Source organism: Erinaceus europaeus, chromosome 9, assembly GCF_950295315.1.
Source record: "Erinaceus europaeus chromosome 9, mEriEur2.1, whole genome shotgun sequence".
NCBI lineage: Eukaryota > Metazoa > Chordata > Mammalia > Eulipotyphla > Erinaceidae > Erinaceus > Erinaceus europaeus.
In genome coordinates this window covers 78,826,598-78,844,612 of record NC_080170.1, presented here as the reverse complement: position 1 = coordinate 78,844,612, position 18,015 = coordinate 78,826,598, and the positions used below count along the sequence as shown (strand labels likewise).

Here is an 18,015-nt window from a genome sequence, read left to right as displayed (position 1 = left end):
AAGATTGCCATCATTGTTGGATAAGACAGAGAGAAATGGAGAGAGGAGGGGAAGACAGAGGGGGGGAGAGAAAGATAGACACCTGTAAACCTGCTTTACCACCTGTGAAGCGACTCCCCTGCAGGTAGGGAGCTGGGGGCTCGAACCAGGATCCTTACGCCAGTCCTTGTGCTCCGCGCCACGTGCGCTTAACCCACTGCGCTACCACCTGACCTCTTCACTTTTTTTTTTTTTTTACCAAAACACTGCTCTGGCTTATGGTAGTGCAGGGGATTAAACCTGGGACCTCAGAACTTCAACCATGAGAGTCTCTTTGCATAACCATTGTGCTATCTACCCCCACCTGTTTCTTCACTTTCATAACTGCTTCCTTCATTTTCAGCTTCCCTTCCCCTCTCTCCTATGTTGCTCTGCTTTGTAGGAAGCTTCCCACTATCTATCTACTCTCTGGATTCTCCTCTAAGAACAGAGCCTTAAGTCCTTTTTCCAGGTATTTGAGTCAACCCTAGAGTAGAAGGCTCCCACTTCTGGAAAGAAGCTCCAGAGTCCTCTGGATTCTGGGCAATTCTCACTCTTAAGCATTATCATCAGAAACACAGCAGCTCAGGTTCTTCTTTGTGCCTCGAGGGCACTTGAATCCTATAAGCATCCTCGAGGGTACTGAAACTTGTGGGCTCTTGTAACTGGAATGTGTTTCAGCTTCAGAGATGGTGGTCAGATTCTGGTCACATGGAAGCAGAGAGTTGGGGGAACCCAGCAAGGTCTAAAGGGAGGAGAGTTAGGCAGGTGGGTCTCCAGTGACTCCCATCATCTCCTAGGCCATGAAGTCAAGAATGTCACCAATGAGACCTCAATTGACAGACTGAGGACAGGCCACATGGAAGTTCCAGAAAGGTGTCTGAGGGCTTTGAGGAGTGCTGAGTTCTGAGTCTGCAACTTAAGATAATGTTCTGAGCCCAGCCACAGATGGCGTGAGCAGAGCAAAAGCAGACTGAGCACTGTGATGCCACGGCCTCCACCCTAAGATGAGTTTGAACTTCTTAGCAAGACTGGTTCCTTCCTCACCTGAGCTTTGTCTACTGCTCCCTCGATGGACATGAAATAGATGGTCTCTCTCTGGAGGGCCTCATTATGTAGTCCAGCTGCCCATGCAGTGCTCTGGGTCACCATTCCCAGCTGGCTCCCCCTGCACTGGGCTGCACATTCATCGAGGCTGCACCCAGGCAAGACCCCATGGCATCTGCAGGGCTGCAGGCAGACAAGTCTATTCCCTCTGGCTTCTAGGTGCTGGCTGGGATGAACATCTACCCCTCTGAGTTTGAACACATCAAGGAGGAATACAATGTGCGTGGCTACCCTACCATCTGCTATTTTGAGTAAGTGTCCTGCTCCCCTCCAGTACCACCAGCCCCTCCAAAGGCAGATGCAATCCAGCTGAGCCTGGGTCATCTCTCTCCACCTTGCAGGAAAGGACGCCTTCTGTTCCAATATGACAACTATGGGTCTACGGCCGAGGACATTGTGGAGTGGCTTAAGAAGTAAGTTGTGTTTTTGTTTTTCTTTTGGGGGAGGGGCATATGTTTTGGAGGCAAGGGCCTAGGGGTGGTCCCCATATCACAGGGCTCTGTATAGACAGAGAACGAGGGAGGTCAAGGGCATATGATGCTTCTGATGTAGCTGTTTCTTGGTTGGGTCCAAGTTTTGAAGGGAGAGAAGACTCTTGAGTTTAGAATGCAGGACTGAGCAGTTTCTTCTCTACTATAGAGAGAGGTCCATGATACTGGGGGTGGAGTGGGGTGGGGGGTGTTTCTCCCCTACCCCACTTCCCTATGGTCAGAGTTGGGGGGCACCTCTGCCCATCTGCTCACTAAGAATAGTCAGGGCCTTCCTAATATTCTCCCATATTTCAAATAGTCTTTTTCTTTTCCGCTCACTGTCTGTCTGACAGATAGAGATATTTCTCACCCAGGATGTCAGGTCTGAAAGAGGTTTCACTGCAGGTCCCTCTGAAAATAGAATTGTCAATTGAACGCTGGTTTCAGACACAGCACTGTCTATCAGAGGTTGTGGAGCAACCAGGAAACATACCGTGGCCTCAGACTTGAAGGTGCTCTGCCCCTCGCTATGCCCCTCACAAATACCCTTCACTGCACCCTCCTCACCATAGCCCAAACCCCATTCCCATGGCCACTACTCCTCCCCCTTCCACTGTGACCTTGGCAGGTGGGGTGCTGGGGTGGTCCCCAGGCCTTCCAGTTGGGTGCTCACCTGCTCCCTTCGCCCTGTGCTTGTCACTATCTGGTGTATTCCAGTCTCCATTGCAGGTGGTTGTTTGTGCATTGGTCTTACATTGGTGGCAGCTGGCATCTTGGGAGATACCCTTTGTGGCTATCACTGCTATAAGCCCTTTCCCTATATTTCCTTGACACCCTCAGAGTAGTCCTATATGGAAGATGTTCTTATTCCCTTTCTTAGGAATGAGGGAACCAAGCATGGTGAGAAAGTGGTTTATCCATGCTCCTGCAGCTGGCATGTAGTTGTGCCAGGGCTGACCACTGGCCTCCCCCCCCCCCCCCCCGCAACCCTCTCCACAATAATCTAGTTCCTCCTTCCTCCCTGTGCTCTGGTCAGACAGACCCTTACCCCCCCCCCCCCCCCCCCGCCGGCTGACTGCATGGTGGTTATTACTAGCATCTATACCTGAGGGCCACAGGGTGAAAGAATTACTTCACCAGCTAGGAAGAGGTTGAAAACACATATTTTCAGAATGGGGAAGGAGATGAGTTTCATACCGAAAAAAAAATAATACACCCACAAGAAATACAGTATTAGATTGATTGTAAGGTTGAAATTTTCCTGTGACTCCCAGGAGAGCAGACAAAGTGATCCTGGCATGTTTGCATCCCATCTTTGATTTTTCAGCCGCTTTTCATATCTCTGTCTTCATCTACCACCCCCACCCCCACCCTAAGCCCAGAGTGGCAACATCCCATAATCATTCAGTCATCGTCTCAGCCTTCTTGGTTCCCTTTTCATTTGATAATAAGTATGCCCTCTCTTCCAGCCAGACATGGCTTCCTCTGCTTTGGGAAAAGGTTTCAGTAAATAGCAATCTCATTTGTCACCAGAGCATAAAATCCTTCCACTTCCCTCCCTCTTCTCTAACCTTTACTGGTTTCAAAACACCCTCCTGTCTTGTTGGAAGGATAAGGTTTGATTTCTTTTCTTTTTCTTTTTTTCTTTTCTTTTCTTTTTTTTTTTGAGTTCTAAATCGCTTGCTAACCCTAGGCAAACGGAAAGTACGTAAGTCAGAATCTGTGAGACAGGTGACTGTCCTCACTGGAGCCTGCCTCCTAGTGCCCTGCCCCTTAACCCCTGCACCTGCCTCTACTCAGACCTGCCCAGTTTCTACCCTGGGCTGGCATCCCTGCTCCCCTCATTCTACCAGAGAAGTAACAAATGGCTCGTGAGCAGCCTCTGGTTCACAGGGCCTCCAGGATGAGGTGGTTGGTGGATGGAACACGACTTCATCACGCCCCAGCAAGCACTGGTGATACCACTGTTTACCGCTGGCTTCTATTTATTAAAATCCTTCCTCCTCTTAAGACTATGCAAGTGAGATATGCTATCATGAAGAAAACCTAAAAATACTCTTCAACAATAGCAACAACAAAAAAAGCCATTCCCACTCTACCCAAAGATAAAGTCTTGTGATATTTTGATGAATTTCCTTATAGGTTATTATTATTATTATTATTATTTTAATTTACTGAGGTTTCACTACTCTGAGTTGGCTTTTTCAGATAGGAAGAGAGACAGAGGGAGATAGGGAAAGACTCCACAATCCCAAAATTTCCTCCATGGTAGTGCTGAGGCTGGGCTTAAAATGGGTCATGCACAGAGGCCAAAGAAGATACATTATCCAGGTGAGCCGTTTAAATAGCCCTATTCTCTAGATTTCCCCCCTTGAATATATCCTGCCCTGTGTGTGGCTTTTCCCTGTGCCAGGTTTTTTTTTTTTTTTTTTTTACTCCCTCCCAACCCCCCAGGTGTTTTAGATCTGTATCAGTACCCCCACACACACCTCCCAAGGCATGGGTGATGGGACTGACCCCAGCTCCCCCCCACACACACACACACTCTCTCTAACTAGCTATTCACTACTAATTGGTGACCTGGTGGGAAAGGATGGGGTATATCCTACCTTGCTAAGTCTCCAGGTGACTTTCAGAAACCCTAGAGAGAAAAGATAGGACCCTACACTCCAACAAGTGACCCTTCCCCTGGCAGCTGGAGTATGTATGAGGCAGGGCAGGACTTCCTAGTATCTCTGTGTCCTAGGGCTCTGGGGCAGAGAAGTGTTGCCCACAGCAGATGTACCTCTCATGGTTTTCATTTCTCAGTCCTTCACAGATCCCACCCTACTGCCATGGGATTAGAGAATAGAATGTGTGTCCATGGCAATCCATCTTGGTCCAGTTGCCTGTCTCTACCTGGGTTTATCTTCTTTCTTTCTTTTTTTTTTTTTTTTTTTTTTTGCCTCCAGGGTTATCACTAGGGCTTGGTGCCTGCACTATTAATCCACTGCTCCTGGAGACTATTTTTTCTCTTTTGTTGCCTTTGTTATTTATCATTGTTTTTTTTTTTTATTATTGTTGTTGTTGTGATTGTTGTTGGATAGAACAGAGAGAAATTGAGAGAGGAGGAAAGACAGAAAGGAAGAGAAAGATAGACACTTGCAGACCTGCTTTACCACCTGTGAAGTGACCCCCCCTGCAGGTGGGGGCCACGGGCTTGAATGAGGATCCTTGAGCCTGTTCTTACACTTCATGCTTTGTGCATTTAACCTGCTGTGCTACTGCCTGGCCCTGTTAAAGCCCCTTTTTCCTTCTCTCTCTCTCTCTCTCCCTCTCTCTCCTCCCCCCCAAGAGGGGGTGAACCACTGGCTTATGGTGGAACAGGATTTGAACCTGAAGCTCTGCCAACCTAAGAGCCCATGGGCAAAGCCACTACAACAGGTCAGAACTCTGCTGGGTTTCCTTTTTCATTTATTTTCCCACTAGTGTTATCAATGGAACTCAGTGTCTACTCAACCCTGCTCCCAGCAGCCACTTTTTCTCCTTTCCTTTAGACATATGTTGAGAGATAGAGAGGGAGAGAAACAGAAGACTACACCATCACCACTCCACCCATAACGAAGCTTCCCCACTGCAGGTGCTGCTTTGAAGTGGCCTGGGGCTCAAATCTGGGCCTTTGCTCACAGAAGCATGGGCTCGCTGCTAGGTGAGCCATGTGCAGCCCCACCTGTGTGTTTTTATACCATCCAGAGATGGACTCAAAACAGATTCTGAGCTTCCCTGACTGTTGTGCTAAGAGCTGCCTCATCTTTGCACTTGCACCTACATCAGGCAAGGCCCTACTTTGTGCCAGCCTCCTCTTCCCCAAGAGCCATGAAAGAGAGTCACACCTCCTACACCTCCTACCTTATGCCTTTGTTCACTAATCCTTTCTTAAATAAAAAATTTAAAAAAAAAAAAAAAAAAAAAAAAAAAGAAAGAGAGTCACAGGATTGCTGAGAAATGTAAAAGCCAGGGAGTCTGCCTTAGCAGTTCCCTGTTCACACTTGAATCACCTCCAGATCTGATGCTTAGAGCTTAGAGCTTTGACTCATTCTGAAGGTGCCCACTCACTGTATTTGAATGAGTCTTAGGCTTGAGGTTATGAATGATTCCTAGGAGCTTTCTGGGTGGTACTTTATAAATTTCAAAAGTATATCCATCATCTGTCTGGGTGTACCTGAACAGCAGCTAAAAGCCTACAGACACTGTCTTGTAGATGCCAGTCACACTGGTGCCTAGGCCTCAAGAGCTGCCAAAGTAGAGGAAATAGGATTCAAACCTATGTCTTCTGACTCCCAGTTTGACTCACTTTCCTGTTTGCCTGTTGTAGAGAGAAAGTTCTCTTTTTTTTTTTTTTTACCTCAAGTTTCTTGCTCTAAAGTTTTTCTTGGTTTTCCTCTTTAGAGCCATGAGATAAAAATCTTATCTTCTTGATGCATTCTAAAATATTTGAAGACAGCCATTGTATTCCCTGTCTTCTCTGGGTTAAACTCCTGCAGACTCTGTGACAGTTCTTTTCTCTTTCCATCACTTATTCAAAAAGCACCTACTGGGTATTTGTTGTATGTGTGATGTAGGGGTACAGAGAAGAGACGGAGCTCCAGTCTGCAAGAAGAAAAGACTAGGTTTGGTGGTAGTATCTTTACAGGCTTCTGCTTAGCTCCTCTCTTCCCAGCAAATCTTGCTGTCTTGCCCAGCTCTGACATTTAGTATAGAAAGTCAGCTTCCTGTAGTCCTCTGACTTAGAGAGGGATGCTCCCCTGCCTGCTCCAGTCCGCTTCTCAGGGCTCATTCCTCCAGGTCATAGTCATTGTCAGCCATCAGTGTGCTTTTGGGCCCCTTCCCCACTCTGCACCTAGTCCTCAGGTCTTGGCTCTTGTTTTGCCAAGTCAGTTTTCTAGTTTCTAAAATTGCACTGACCTCCTTTTCTCTCTTTGCTATGTCTTCTTTCCTGTTATTTTTTCTCCTGTGATTTCACTTTTTCTTTTTCTTTTTTTTTAAACTCCTGTATTGTTATATTAGTGGTTTTTGGGGTGTGATCTCCTCTACATCTCACTAGAAATTTCTCAGGTGCTGCTAACATACAGCTTCTCTATTCTGTGCATTTGTACTTGGTGGGTATTTAAAAATCAATTACTTTTTTAAAGAGATTTTATTCACATAATTAAAATTTAAAAATTAAAAAATCCAGTATTTAAAAATCACACATTGAAGAGTGTTAAGCCTGAGATTTTGAATGTAGGAGCTTTGGGGTGGTACTTATAAATTTCAGGAGTATATCCATCATCTGTCTGAACAGCAGCTAAAAGTCTACAGGCACAGTCTTGTAGGTACCAGTCAAGCTGGTGCCTAGACCCCAAGACCTGCCTAAGTAGAAAAAGTAGGATTCAAACCCAGGTCTTCTGACTTCCAGTTTGATTCACTTCCCTGCTTGCCTGTTGCAGAGAGAAAGTTCCTTGTCTAATTCCACCTGTCAATTCCATTCTGTTCTCCCTCCTAGACTCCTCTGAGAACAACTTTGATTAGTTTCTTAATGCAAATGTGAATAGTTTCCCTCTCTGTCTCTCTGTCTTCCCCCCACCCCGTGTGTGTGTGTGTGTGTGTGTGTGTGTGTGTGTGTGTGTGTGTGTGTGTGTGTATGTTATGCAACTAGTGCGCTTGAAAGCTACTGCATCTGTTGTGTATGCCTCAGGAGTCCATGTAGAAAGCTTCCTTGCTCTTTCTCTGTGCTCAGTCCGCTGTTGTATGATGCACAGCAGCCTGCCTGACCAACTTCTGCCAACAGTCTCTGGTTGTGTCCAGCTGTGACAGTTCATCTCTGTGGATACCTTGTGTGCACATAGCATTTCTGTATGCAGGGATGTTATAAAATAAATTTTCTGGATTGGAATTGGGGCTGTTTGGAGGGGTTGGTGCCTGGAGCTCCCCTGTAGGGAATCTGAGCTTCATAGTGGTGTCCTCAGACTGGCTCATTTTGGAACTTGATTTTGCTATGCCCCCCTCCTCCCACCCCAGGCTGAATCCCTTTCCCTGATATCTGCTTCTTGTTGCTGGGGATCAAGGTTGCCAAGATCACTGGCAGAGCCTAAGGAGAAGCCCCAGAGAAGACCACTGGGGTGATATTGAACCCAGGTCCAGAATCCACTATATTAAGCCCCCTGCTCTTATGAATCCTCAGCCCTAACTCTAGAGCTTTGTACACTTTTTTTCTCCTATAGGTTCTCAAAGGTTGGAAACAGTGATTGTCTTTTTGTTTGCCTTCTTAGAGGGCTCTCATAACAGTGCTGCAGGTGCTCTGGCAAAGGTGCCTAGAGCAGTGTATTAGTGGGGAGCTTGTGTCACCAGCAGTCTTGTCCTCATGGCACCTCAACAGCTCTCAGCAGCTGGTGACACAGCAGCAGGCACCCAGGTTCCCCAGGTCTCCCAGGTCACTCAGACCCCTCAATTATCCCAGGTCACTCAGGCCCCCTAGACCTCACAGCTCCCCCAAGTTCCCCAAGCCCTCTAAGTGCCCTAGGTCTCCAAGCCCCCCAGGTCCTCCAGGCTCAAGTGAAGCTGGGTATGACTCGGGGTTCTGCAACTTTGCTGGTAGAGTTGGCATTTTGAAGCTCTCTCTGAGCCTGTGCTCTGAAAAATAGGATATATTTTATAGTCCCCAGTAAAGATGAATGATCATGGTGTAGCATAGGTGCTATCATAATTCCAGTCCCCTCAACCTGCTTTCCCTTGCCCTACTTCCTTGTTGTGATTATGCTCCCATGAACGTCTAGCCCCCTCCACCCCATTGTGTGGGTGGCAGCCTCACTTACCCACCCCTCAATTCCTCCCCAGCCCAGATCTGGTCTTTCCCCTAGACCTGGCCTACCTCTTTCCTCTTCTCTCCCATGCATGCACCCTTGCTCCGCTACCCTCCCAGCCCTCCCAGCCTGCTCTGCAGGGTAATGCTAAACATCACTGTGAGCCTTTCCAAAGGTCAGTCTTGGCTATTGCTATTTACTCCCACAAGTTGGCTGAAAGTTTGAGGAGTTAACAAACCCCCAGATTCCTGGGTGGAAGTGAGATATCTTGATCTGTCTAGAGACCTATAACGTGCAGCAACTATTTATAGTAGGATATCAGCTAAGCACTATTCTGGGGCTTTAAGGGGATGGTGGAGGGGGGCAGGGCCCCTGTTTCTACACAAGGGAGATTTCCAGTTCACCCCTGGGCAGGAGCCAGTAGGGGCTGGACTTTGTGAGGGCTGCTCAAGCCCCGAGCATGCTCTGAGCTCTGCCTTTTTTTGGTCTTCCAGTCCACAGCCACCACAACCCCAGGTCCCCGAGACTCCCTGGGCAGATGAGGGCGGCTCCGTTTATCACCTGACCGATGAAGACTTTGACCAGTTTGTGAAGGAGCACTCCTCTGTCCTCGTCATGTTCCATGCCCCATGTGAGTGGAACCTTGCCTTCCCACCATGTGTTCCCTCTCCCTGCTCCTCACCCCCCTGCCCAGGGTAGGACAGCACACACATCTCTGGGAAGGGAGTCCAGAAAAATGCTAGCCTGTTGGGTGCCCTGGTGTGAGGCAAGTCAGCCCCCCTCTCCCGATGCATCTCCTCTTGTGTCCCTCAGCTAAATCTTACAGGCACCTGCAGCTTCCCCTAAGTCATGAATCAGGAAATGCAAAAGACGTCCCTCATATTGGAGGAATCAGGACTGCAAAGGCTGCAGAAATTACCTAGAATCAGAATCAGCCCTCATCTGAAAGGTGGGAGAGCCTGGGTCTTGCAGCTGAAAAGGTACAGGGGGGAGCCAAGGCTGGAGCCTCAGCACCTGCCCCCAGCATCTAAAAGCCTTTTTTCTGCTTTTCATTGGTGGTGGTCACAGCTTGGTACAACTACAGTGGGTGCTTCACAGAAGATAACATGTGAATGCTGTAAGGCATGTAGTGGCTGGAAGACCTATAGCTCCAGAGTTTTCTAGGACAGTGTCCTTCCAGTTCCCATAGTGAATAGAAACTTCAGTGGAATTCATTTCCAAGAGGGAGCAGACTGCTTCTGGAAAGTAGATGACAGGACCAGGCAGAGAGTGCCTTGTACCCCATTTGTCCCCTCCATCCACTGGGTGGATGGAATGTGGTCCAGCACCTGGGACAGGTATGTATTCTCCTCTCCAGCCAGCAGTCTGGTCCAGTGATTATAAGAAAGAGGTCGTAGAAGAGAGCAACCAGAAAAATAGTCAACAGCTCACTTGGTGCACTGCTTTGCCGTATGTGTAACTTAGGTTTGAATCTGATCCCCACTGCACCACTGTGGCTTCTTTGTCTCCAGCCCCCATCAGTCTGTCTCTTTCTCTGAAGAAAAGAAAAGAAAAAAAAAAAGTGGTCCGGGAGGTGGTGCAGTGGATAAAACATTGTATTCTCAACCATGAGGTCCTGAGTTCGATCCCCAGCAACACATGTACCAGAGTGATGTCTGGTTCTTTCTCTTCTCCTGTCTTTCTCATGAGTAAATAAATTCTTTAAAAAAAAAAAGAAAGAAAGAAAGAAAGAAACACACTATAGTAGTGAAGTCCCAGAGATTACAGAAAGAGAGAGTAAGAGGGAGAAAAAAACAAAACACAAGAGTGGCTGCTTCTTGAATTGGTGTCATAATCACTGTCACAGCAGATGAGTCCAGTCTACAGAGGCTTAGTCAGTGAGTGTAAAGTATTATTAGCCAGCTTAGTCACAGAGCTCCTCATTGCTAAGAGCCATGTGTCACCCACAGTGACAGAGGGACTCCCTGTGTAGCTATCTCCTTCCATATTATTCATAGGATTGAAATCTAATGTGATTGGTCGCATTTTACAGATGAGGAGCCTGTTCCCCAGGGAAATGGCACATGGTTCCCTGCTCTGTGAGTCCTTTGTGCTGGCCCACTTCTTTGCTGTCTCCTGCAGTATCATGGGAGTTTGCTTAGTGAGGAATTGTTCATAAATGAAGCACTGCTAGGGATTTCCTAAACTCCACCCACCCCCTTTTTTTTGTTGTTTTTTTCTTTGACCACCAGGGCTGCCATTGGAAAACCATATCTACACAATTCCTTCACACCCAGCAGACTTATCTATTTATTTGTTTTAGTTAAAGGGTGAGAATCAGAGAGGAGAGACACCACAGCTCAGCTCCATTCTGATGCTCCCATGTGTTGGGGGGAGGAATTTGAGGGAACCCCAGTCCTTGTGCATGTTAAAGTGCATGTTTTATTGTCTCCCAGTCCCCCTTATTTTTCTCATACCAGATTCTTAAAAGCATTCAAAAGAAAAGTAGTCCCATATGGCCCTTCTCCTTCTGAACTTCTGGAAAACTAGCAAAGTTTTCAAAGATCTCCCTGGCCTTTAGACTATGAAAGAACTTGAAGAGTATGTGCCTCTAGTCCTACTAGGGCCTTGGCAAGGCCCCCTAAGGCTGGGGTCTGAAAGCCTGCCTGCAGGCAGCATTGCTACGCTGGCTCTGGCTGATTTGCTCTCTTGACCTGTCTCAGAGCTGCTGGTAGAAGCAAGTCTTACAGGAAGTCTTCACATTGAATCTAGAGCTGAGGACCTCCCCCGCCCAACACACACTTAGGTCCGTTCCCGCTATAATGACACACTCAGGCTGGCTGTTTCCAGTTTCCCCCTCTGGAGCCGCACGCACCCCCACGTGTAGATTCTTAGTCTGGCAAAGTGCAAAAGTTGGCTTGGTGGTGTGCAAACCTTTGCACTTTGTTTATGTGTCACCTCATGAAAAGTATGTGTTCCCTTTGATTAGCATTATCCACACACGTGTACCAGATGGATGGGGAGTGTTTCATAATTGTCTAGTAAGCTCTTTTTTCTTCCCCACCCCCCAAATAATTTCATTAGGGGAAATTATGGTTTACCAAACATTTGTGATATGAGTCCAGTGTCTGCACACCACTCCCATCCCAACCCAAGTCTCTCTTCACCATCATGACCTGGGTACCCTATTGCTTTTTTGCTTTGCTGCAATACACCTAAGCCCTTTCAAGAACCCTGCATGCAAATTAGGCTTTTTTTTTTTTTTTTTGGTCTGTATGGTCTTTAGGTCTGAACAATTCATTGTAGAAGCTAATGCTTCTAAGTCTAGGCCTGAGAGCCTCCAGCTATGTGAAACGGTTTCACGCATCCCTCCTCAGCCCAAATCTCTAAGCAGGCATTGCACAAGGGCTTAATGACTGAGAATGTGAGCAGATGAAGTTGTTCTAGACAATGCAGATTCAAAATCAGCTGGCACCTTTTGCTTTTCTCTTTAAGTTTTTTGTTATTAGAAAATATCACAAATACGAGACTCTAATCTTAAAGTTGGTGAAGGGGGAAAAGGGATGCTTCTACTGGGGGGATACCTGTCCTTTAGGAACCCCGCTTGTTCTGTTGAGGTGCCTGCCTGCTTATGACTGTATTGGTGTGTGCCTGTTAAGTTTATTTCTGCTGGTCAAGCAGAATAAGAAGGGCAAACACATGAAGTGATACTTCTGGTGAGCTGCCTCTTAAAGTTCCCATCATATGGGAATGGTTCTGTATCATACAGTACTTCTCTATCTAGGTCTTTGCTTTGGGAAGGATGGAAAATACATACTATAAAGTGTATTCAAGACTTACAAGCAGTAAGCTGAAAGCACACAGCTGTTAGATACTGGCTATGTCTCCGACACCAGTAATTGAGACCCGAACAGTGATGGGAAACCACTTCTTAGATGCTGGAGGGACCTCAAATGCCAGAGGGCCAGAGAATGGCATGGCTATCCCAGTTTCCCAAGTGCAGAAAATGGTGAATTCTCAAGATTATAGTTTATAAATGTCATTCCCAGGCTTTCGTGCCCATGGTATTCTGCTTTGTTTTGTTTTGAACCAGAACACTGCTCAAATCTGACTTACACTGGTACTGGGGATTGAATCTGGGATATTGGAGCCTTGGCACATAAGTCTTTTGGCATAACCTGTATGCTCTTTCTCTATCCCTCTGTAGCATACACAGTGAGAACTGTCAGGCCTTGCTGTCACTGGTGTCCTCTCATCACTGTTTTGCTGTAGTGCCATCCACTGCTCCCTCTCTCCATGTAGCTGCTGCCCTGCTATCCAGAGACACCACTTTCTAACATCATTCTCTCATTTTTGGTAGTTTCTTTTTTACCTCCTTGTTGTTAACTTTGGTTTTTTCTAAGTTAACATAATTGATAAGTTTCTTTCATGTATAGATTTATCTAGTTGTCAAAAAATGATCATAAGACTCTCTTTATGATTATTATTATTATTGCACATTGAAGAATAGTGACATTCTTGCTATGGATAGCACAGGGCTCAAGGAATATGTCTGGTGCAAACAATGAAGTCCTGTGAGGATTGATTGAGCTCTGCTCAGTGCTTGTGCATCCCTTTCCTCTTGCTGTGCTTCCACCAGCACAACAGGGCTTTGGGCTTTATTTTTTGTATAAATTGGATCACACCCTGCCCATTTTTCTGTGATTTGCTTTATTTTTTTTTCTTTACTAATAGGTCTTGAAAGTGATCACACATAACTGTAAGGCTTAAACTATGCCTCAGTCTTTTAAACCACAGATAATGTTTTGTAATTTAGATAAACCATACATTCTAAAGTATCTCCCTGTTGATAGACACGTGTCTGTAGTCTCTTACTCTTCAAACAATGCAGCAAACATTTGTGAGCATGTGTGTTTGTGAGTGTGTCAAAATATTTATGAGTGAGTTCTAAAAGTGAAGTTGCTGGGCCAGGGGGAATAGTGTTTTCCTGCTACCTACTTGCCTTCTAGAAAGGTCTCCCAAGCCCTGGCAGTGAGTGGCAGCCTGCTATGGGTACTATCAGTCCTTATTATTTCTGCTAAAGTGGAAGGGAGCACCCCTCGTAGCAGCTCCCTTGCTAGGGAAAATGAGCATACTCATGATAATTCACTTTTTGCTTCCCTTCTGGAAACTACCTATTCAAACCCTTTCACCATTTTTTTCATTTCACCATTTTTCTACTAGCTGTTTCTCTTTTTTCTTCTTAGACTAGAACTCTATAATTATGGATATGCAGCTCTGTTAACCCATCCATGTTCTCTTTTATCCTGTTGCTTGCTTTGACTTTGTGATCTCTTATTATGTGAAAGTCTTCCATTCATTGTGAGTAATTGATCGACTTGTGGAGCAGGCATCATTCTGAGCACTTCCCGTGTATTAATTCCTTTAATCTTTACAACAGTTTGTACTAGGTAGATATCAAGACTAGGTCAGTTTCACAAGAGAAACATTGGGCCTGGGAGATTGCATAATAGTTTCATGCAAAAAGTTTCATACATGAGATTTGGTGGGCTCAGGTTCAATTCCCAGCACCATATACCAGAGATAACAGTGCTCTGGGATAAAAAAAAAAAAAAAAGAATGAGAGAGAGGCATCAGGAGATCTTGGCAAATTTCTTTCTGTAAAAAGGTAGAACTTGCATTTGGCACATCTGTTTGAACATATACATTATAGTGTGCAAGGACCCAAGTTTAAGCCCTCAGTCCCCACATGCTGGGGGAAAGCTTCACAAATGGTGAAATAGTGCTGCAGGTGTCTTTCTGTCTCCTTATTCCCTCCCAACCCCCCCCAAAATATTATATAAATTATATATATATATGACATTACATTTTAAAAAAACAACAGAAAGTCCTGTAATGCCACCCACCAATAAGCCTTATTTATTTATTTATTTATTATTATTTATAAAATGGAAATATTGACAAGACTATAAGATAAGAGGGGTACATTTTCACACAATGCCCACCCCCAGAGCTCTATATCCAGTCCTCTCCCTTGATAGCTTTCCTATTCTTTATCCCTCTGGGAGTATCCGAAGGGAGGTTGGACAACATACTCTACCAGTAAGCCTTCTTTGAGCCTTTTTCCCTATCCTGGCCTCAGACTCCTGGGTTGTGTGAGAGATGCACCCTAAGATATCAGAATGATATCTGTAGTATCGATATTTTGCTATATATTTGGATTTTTCAAATTTTGCTCTTTATTTCATCTGGATTTTTAATTTGTTGTGCCAGGTATGAGAGAAGAGTCTGATTTTATTTCTTTGAGTCTTCCCCCCCATGCATCTTTTTCCTTTTCATTTTCCTTAACATTATCTTATCAGTATTTTCTTACATTATTAAAAATGCTTTTGTGTGCATGCTCTTTGTGGCTACATAATATTCCAATGCATAATGGAGCCATACATTACTTAGTCAGGGCCATTCTGTTGAAGGTTCGAGTTGTTTACCGTATTCCTTCACTATAAATAATTCTGCAGAGAACATTTTCATGCATAAATGTTTGCCCACATGTCAGATTATTTCTTTAGGATAAAAGCCTGGAGGGGAAAATTGAAAGCTTATTTATTATCTTCATTTTCTGCTGACATGGGAGGGGAGACAGCAGGCTGTGTACCAGGCAGAGGCGCCTTCAGTGAGAGTCTGCTCTCAAGTGTCTGTGAGTGTCCTCTGGTCTATCTGAAAGCCTCCAAAGACCCGAGTTCTCTGGGAGAAGGCATTTTGATGTTCACGTCGGGGATGCAAATAGGAAAAAAAAAAACATTCCCTTAGCGGGGAGCTTTCCAAATTCATCGGCTTCCAGGATGCAGCAGAGTCTCTGTAGCTGACCTGTAATAAAGCCTTAAGTGTAATGGAGGCTAATGGAATCCTGCAGGCTTGGAACTGATGGGAGGCCAACATGTGTGACGGAGGAGTCGATGCACAGCCTCCGTGCCAGGTCATGAAAATCCACATAAACGCACTTACACAGATGATAAAAACCCAACAAGGAAGTTTGGTGATAAAACTTAATGGCCTATCAAATCACAGTAAGGATATTAAAATGCAGTGGACCAGAGTCCCACTCCCGCATGGAAACCTTCTCCTCTGGCTCCCCTGTATGCCCCATAGCCAGGCCCTCCTGAAGACCAGGCCCAAGAGGCTGGGGCCAGAGTCAAGGCTGGCACTTCTCACACCCCTACTCCTTATCCTCCCACCCTCAGGCCAGGCAGGTACCAGCAAGGGTGTCGTGTCAATTCAGCCAGACCTTTCTTCGGCTCTGGATTTGGCCAGTGTCTTCATAAGCTGCTGACTGGGATTTATCTGCAGCCATAGCTTCTTCATGGAGCAAAGGGGATTGGTGCTAGAAAAGAAAGCCTTAATGATATTAAGAGAACTCTACAGTGCATGTGGGGAACTTTAGAATGACACATGTAGATGCTAAAGATTTTCAGAGATGTTTTTCCAGACCTAGGACATGGATGAAAGGATGGGGAAGAGGGCAAAGTATGTGCAGAGTAACTTATACATTGTCCTGACTGTTCATTGTGCTGTAGAGATATTCGTTCTTCTCTCTCTCTCTCTCTCTCTCTCTCTCCCTCCCCCCCTTGTCTTGTCTTGTCTTGTCTTGTCTTGTCTTGTCTTGTCTTGTCTTGTCTTGTCTTGTCTTGTCTTGTCTTGTCTTTCACCAGAGCACTACTCAGCTCTGACTTATAGTGGTGCATTGGATTGAATCTGGGATCTTTGGTCCTGCTGGCATAAAGTTTTCTTCCCAGCTCCTATAGTTCTTAGTCAAACCAGCAAGTATTTGGGTAAAGGCATAACCCTGGCCCAAACAGAATTTAGTCCCATTCAGCCTTGCGTGTCCAGGGGTAAACCTGACCTACATATCCATATGGTTAATTCATTCCAGACGGGTGTACCAAGGATGTGGAAGTGAGCAAGACAGATAGCTAAGCCCACATGACTTTTATATCCAGCTGAGAGGGAAAGGTCAGAACTAAGTGAGTACATTATTCTAGGTGTTCTGAGCACAATTGAGAAAGTTATCAGTTTGGAAGACTGCCTTATTGGGTGATGCTTCTTTGGACTAAGTGTTAGGAAATTACTTGATAGAAGTAAAATCTGGGATTATGAGCTAGGCAAAGATCTGGAGGAAGATGGTGTTCCAGACAAAAGCAAAGTAGGAGAGTCCTGAAGCTACTTAGAGCCTATGACCTCACTCAGCTTGCCCAACGATCTCCCTTGTGCCTTGCTGGGATAGTGGGCCTATCAGCTCATGACCCCCTTCTCTCCAGGCAGGCTGGACTCCATGGTGACAGACCTGTCGGCAACAGAGTCTAGACCCGGGGAGTGATCAGCCTGCAGACAGAGTATGGCACCTGCAGAGAATCCTCCACTGGGGTGGGGGGAAAAGTTAGTCAATGTCTCTCATGGTAACTCAGTAGTAGAGTACTCATTAGTAGGCTCTGGGCACTGGTTTACCTGGTAGAGCACACATGTCACCACACTCAAGGATCTGGGTTTAAGCTCCTGGTCCTTAACCTTGGGGGGTGGTGGGTGAAGTTTCATAACTAGTGGAACAGTGCTGCAGGTGTCTACCTCTCTTCCTCTCTACCACCCACTTCCTCTCAATTTCTGACTGTCTCTATCTAATAATTTTTTAAAAGATAATTAAAAAAAATTAAATGATACACAGATCCTGTGTAGATTCTCAGACCACGAGGCTGTACTTGAAGCATATAGACTATGCGCTGCTGTTTCAATTTCACTTGGCTGCATGGATAGAAAACACACAGCCCAAGATCCAGCCTGGGACTTGAAATACACATCTCCCTGAAGATGATATGGGTCACTCACAGTAGCAACAGGGAATGCATCCTTCCCAGCTCAGGGCAAGACTTAGCCTCTCTGGGTCATGACACTTTCAAGAATTTAAGGTATCTCCTTCCCTTCTCCCACAGTGATGGGAAACACTCCAAGTTTTACATATGGTATTTGAGCTGTGGAGCTGGCTTCAAGGCTTCAGGTACACAGGGAAAGGCAGAGAAGTCCTGGCCTTGAGTAATGACATTTCCAAGAGCAAAGTGCATAGCATAAAGGTTATGCAAACAGATTCTAATGTCTGAGGCTCTGAGGTCCCAGGTTCAATCCCCTATACCACCATAAGCCAGAGCTGAGTAGTAGTGCTCTGGTAGTGAATCAGTCAATCAAGAAAACATTCCCATGGGAGGAGGGACAGGTCCCCACAGGTGTCCAGGCTCAGGTCTCTGTCAACTCTGATCCACAGATTAAGAATAAATGACCAGGACTTGAACCTGGTTCCTTGTGCATTGTAAATTGTGCCGTCAACCAGGTGCACCACTACCCAGCCCCCACTGTGTATAAAATTGTTTCCTAGGGAAAACACATTTTCTTTTCCAAACAACCTGAAAAAAAAAAAATTAAGACAATTTTGTGAACTGATTGCTTAGAACGTGGCAAATGACTTGCGGTGTTGCCAAGTGTTTGTTTCTGGAAAGTAATGTTCTTATATGTTAGTATTGTGGTGACCTTAATGTCCCTATGGTTCATGGGACCCCTTGTGCACTCTAGCCAGACCC

At 45.7% G+C, this 18,015-nt stretch overlaps 1 protein-coding gene across 1 annotated transcript in view; it reads left to right on the top strand.

The window, feature by feature from the left end:
* Positions 1-18,015, top strand: part of PDIA5 (protein disulfide isomerase family A member 5) — a 122,579-nt gene that overhangs the window by 83,298 nt on the left and 21,266 nt on the right. The window contains exons 9-11 of the mRNA XM_060198262.1: positions 1,285-1,376; positions 1,467-1,538; positions 8,911-9,047. Coding sequence (XP_060054245.1) covers positions 1,285-1,376; positions 1,467-1,538; positions 8,911-9,047 — 301 coding nt within the window. The remainder of the gene's footprint in view (positions 1-1,284; positions 1,377-1,466; positions 1,539-8,910; positions 9,048-18,015) is intronic.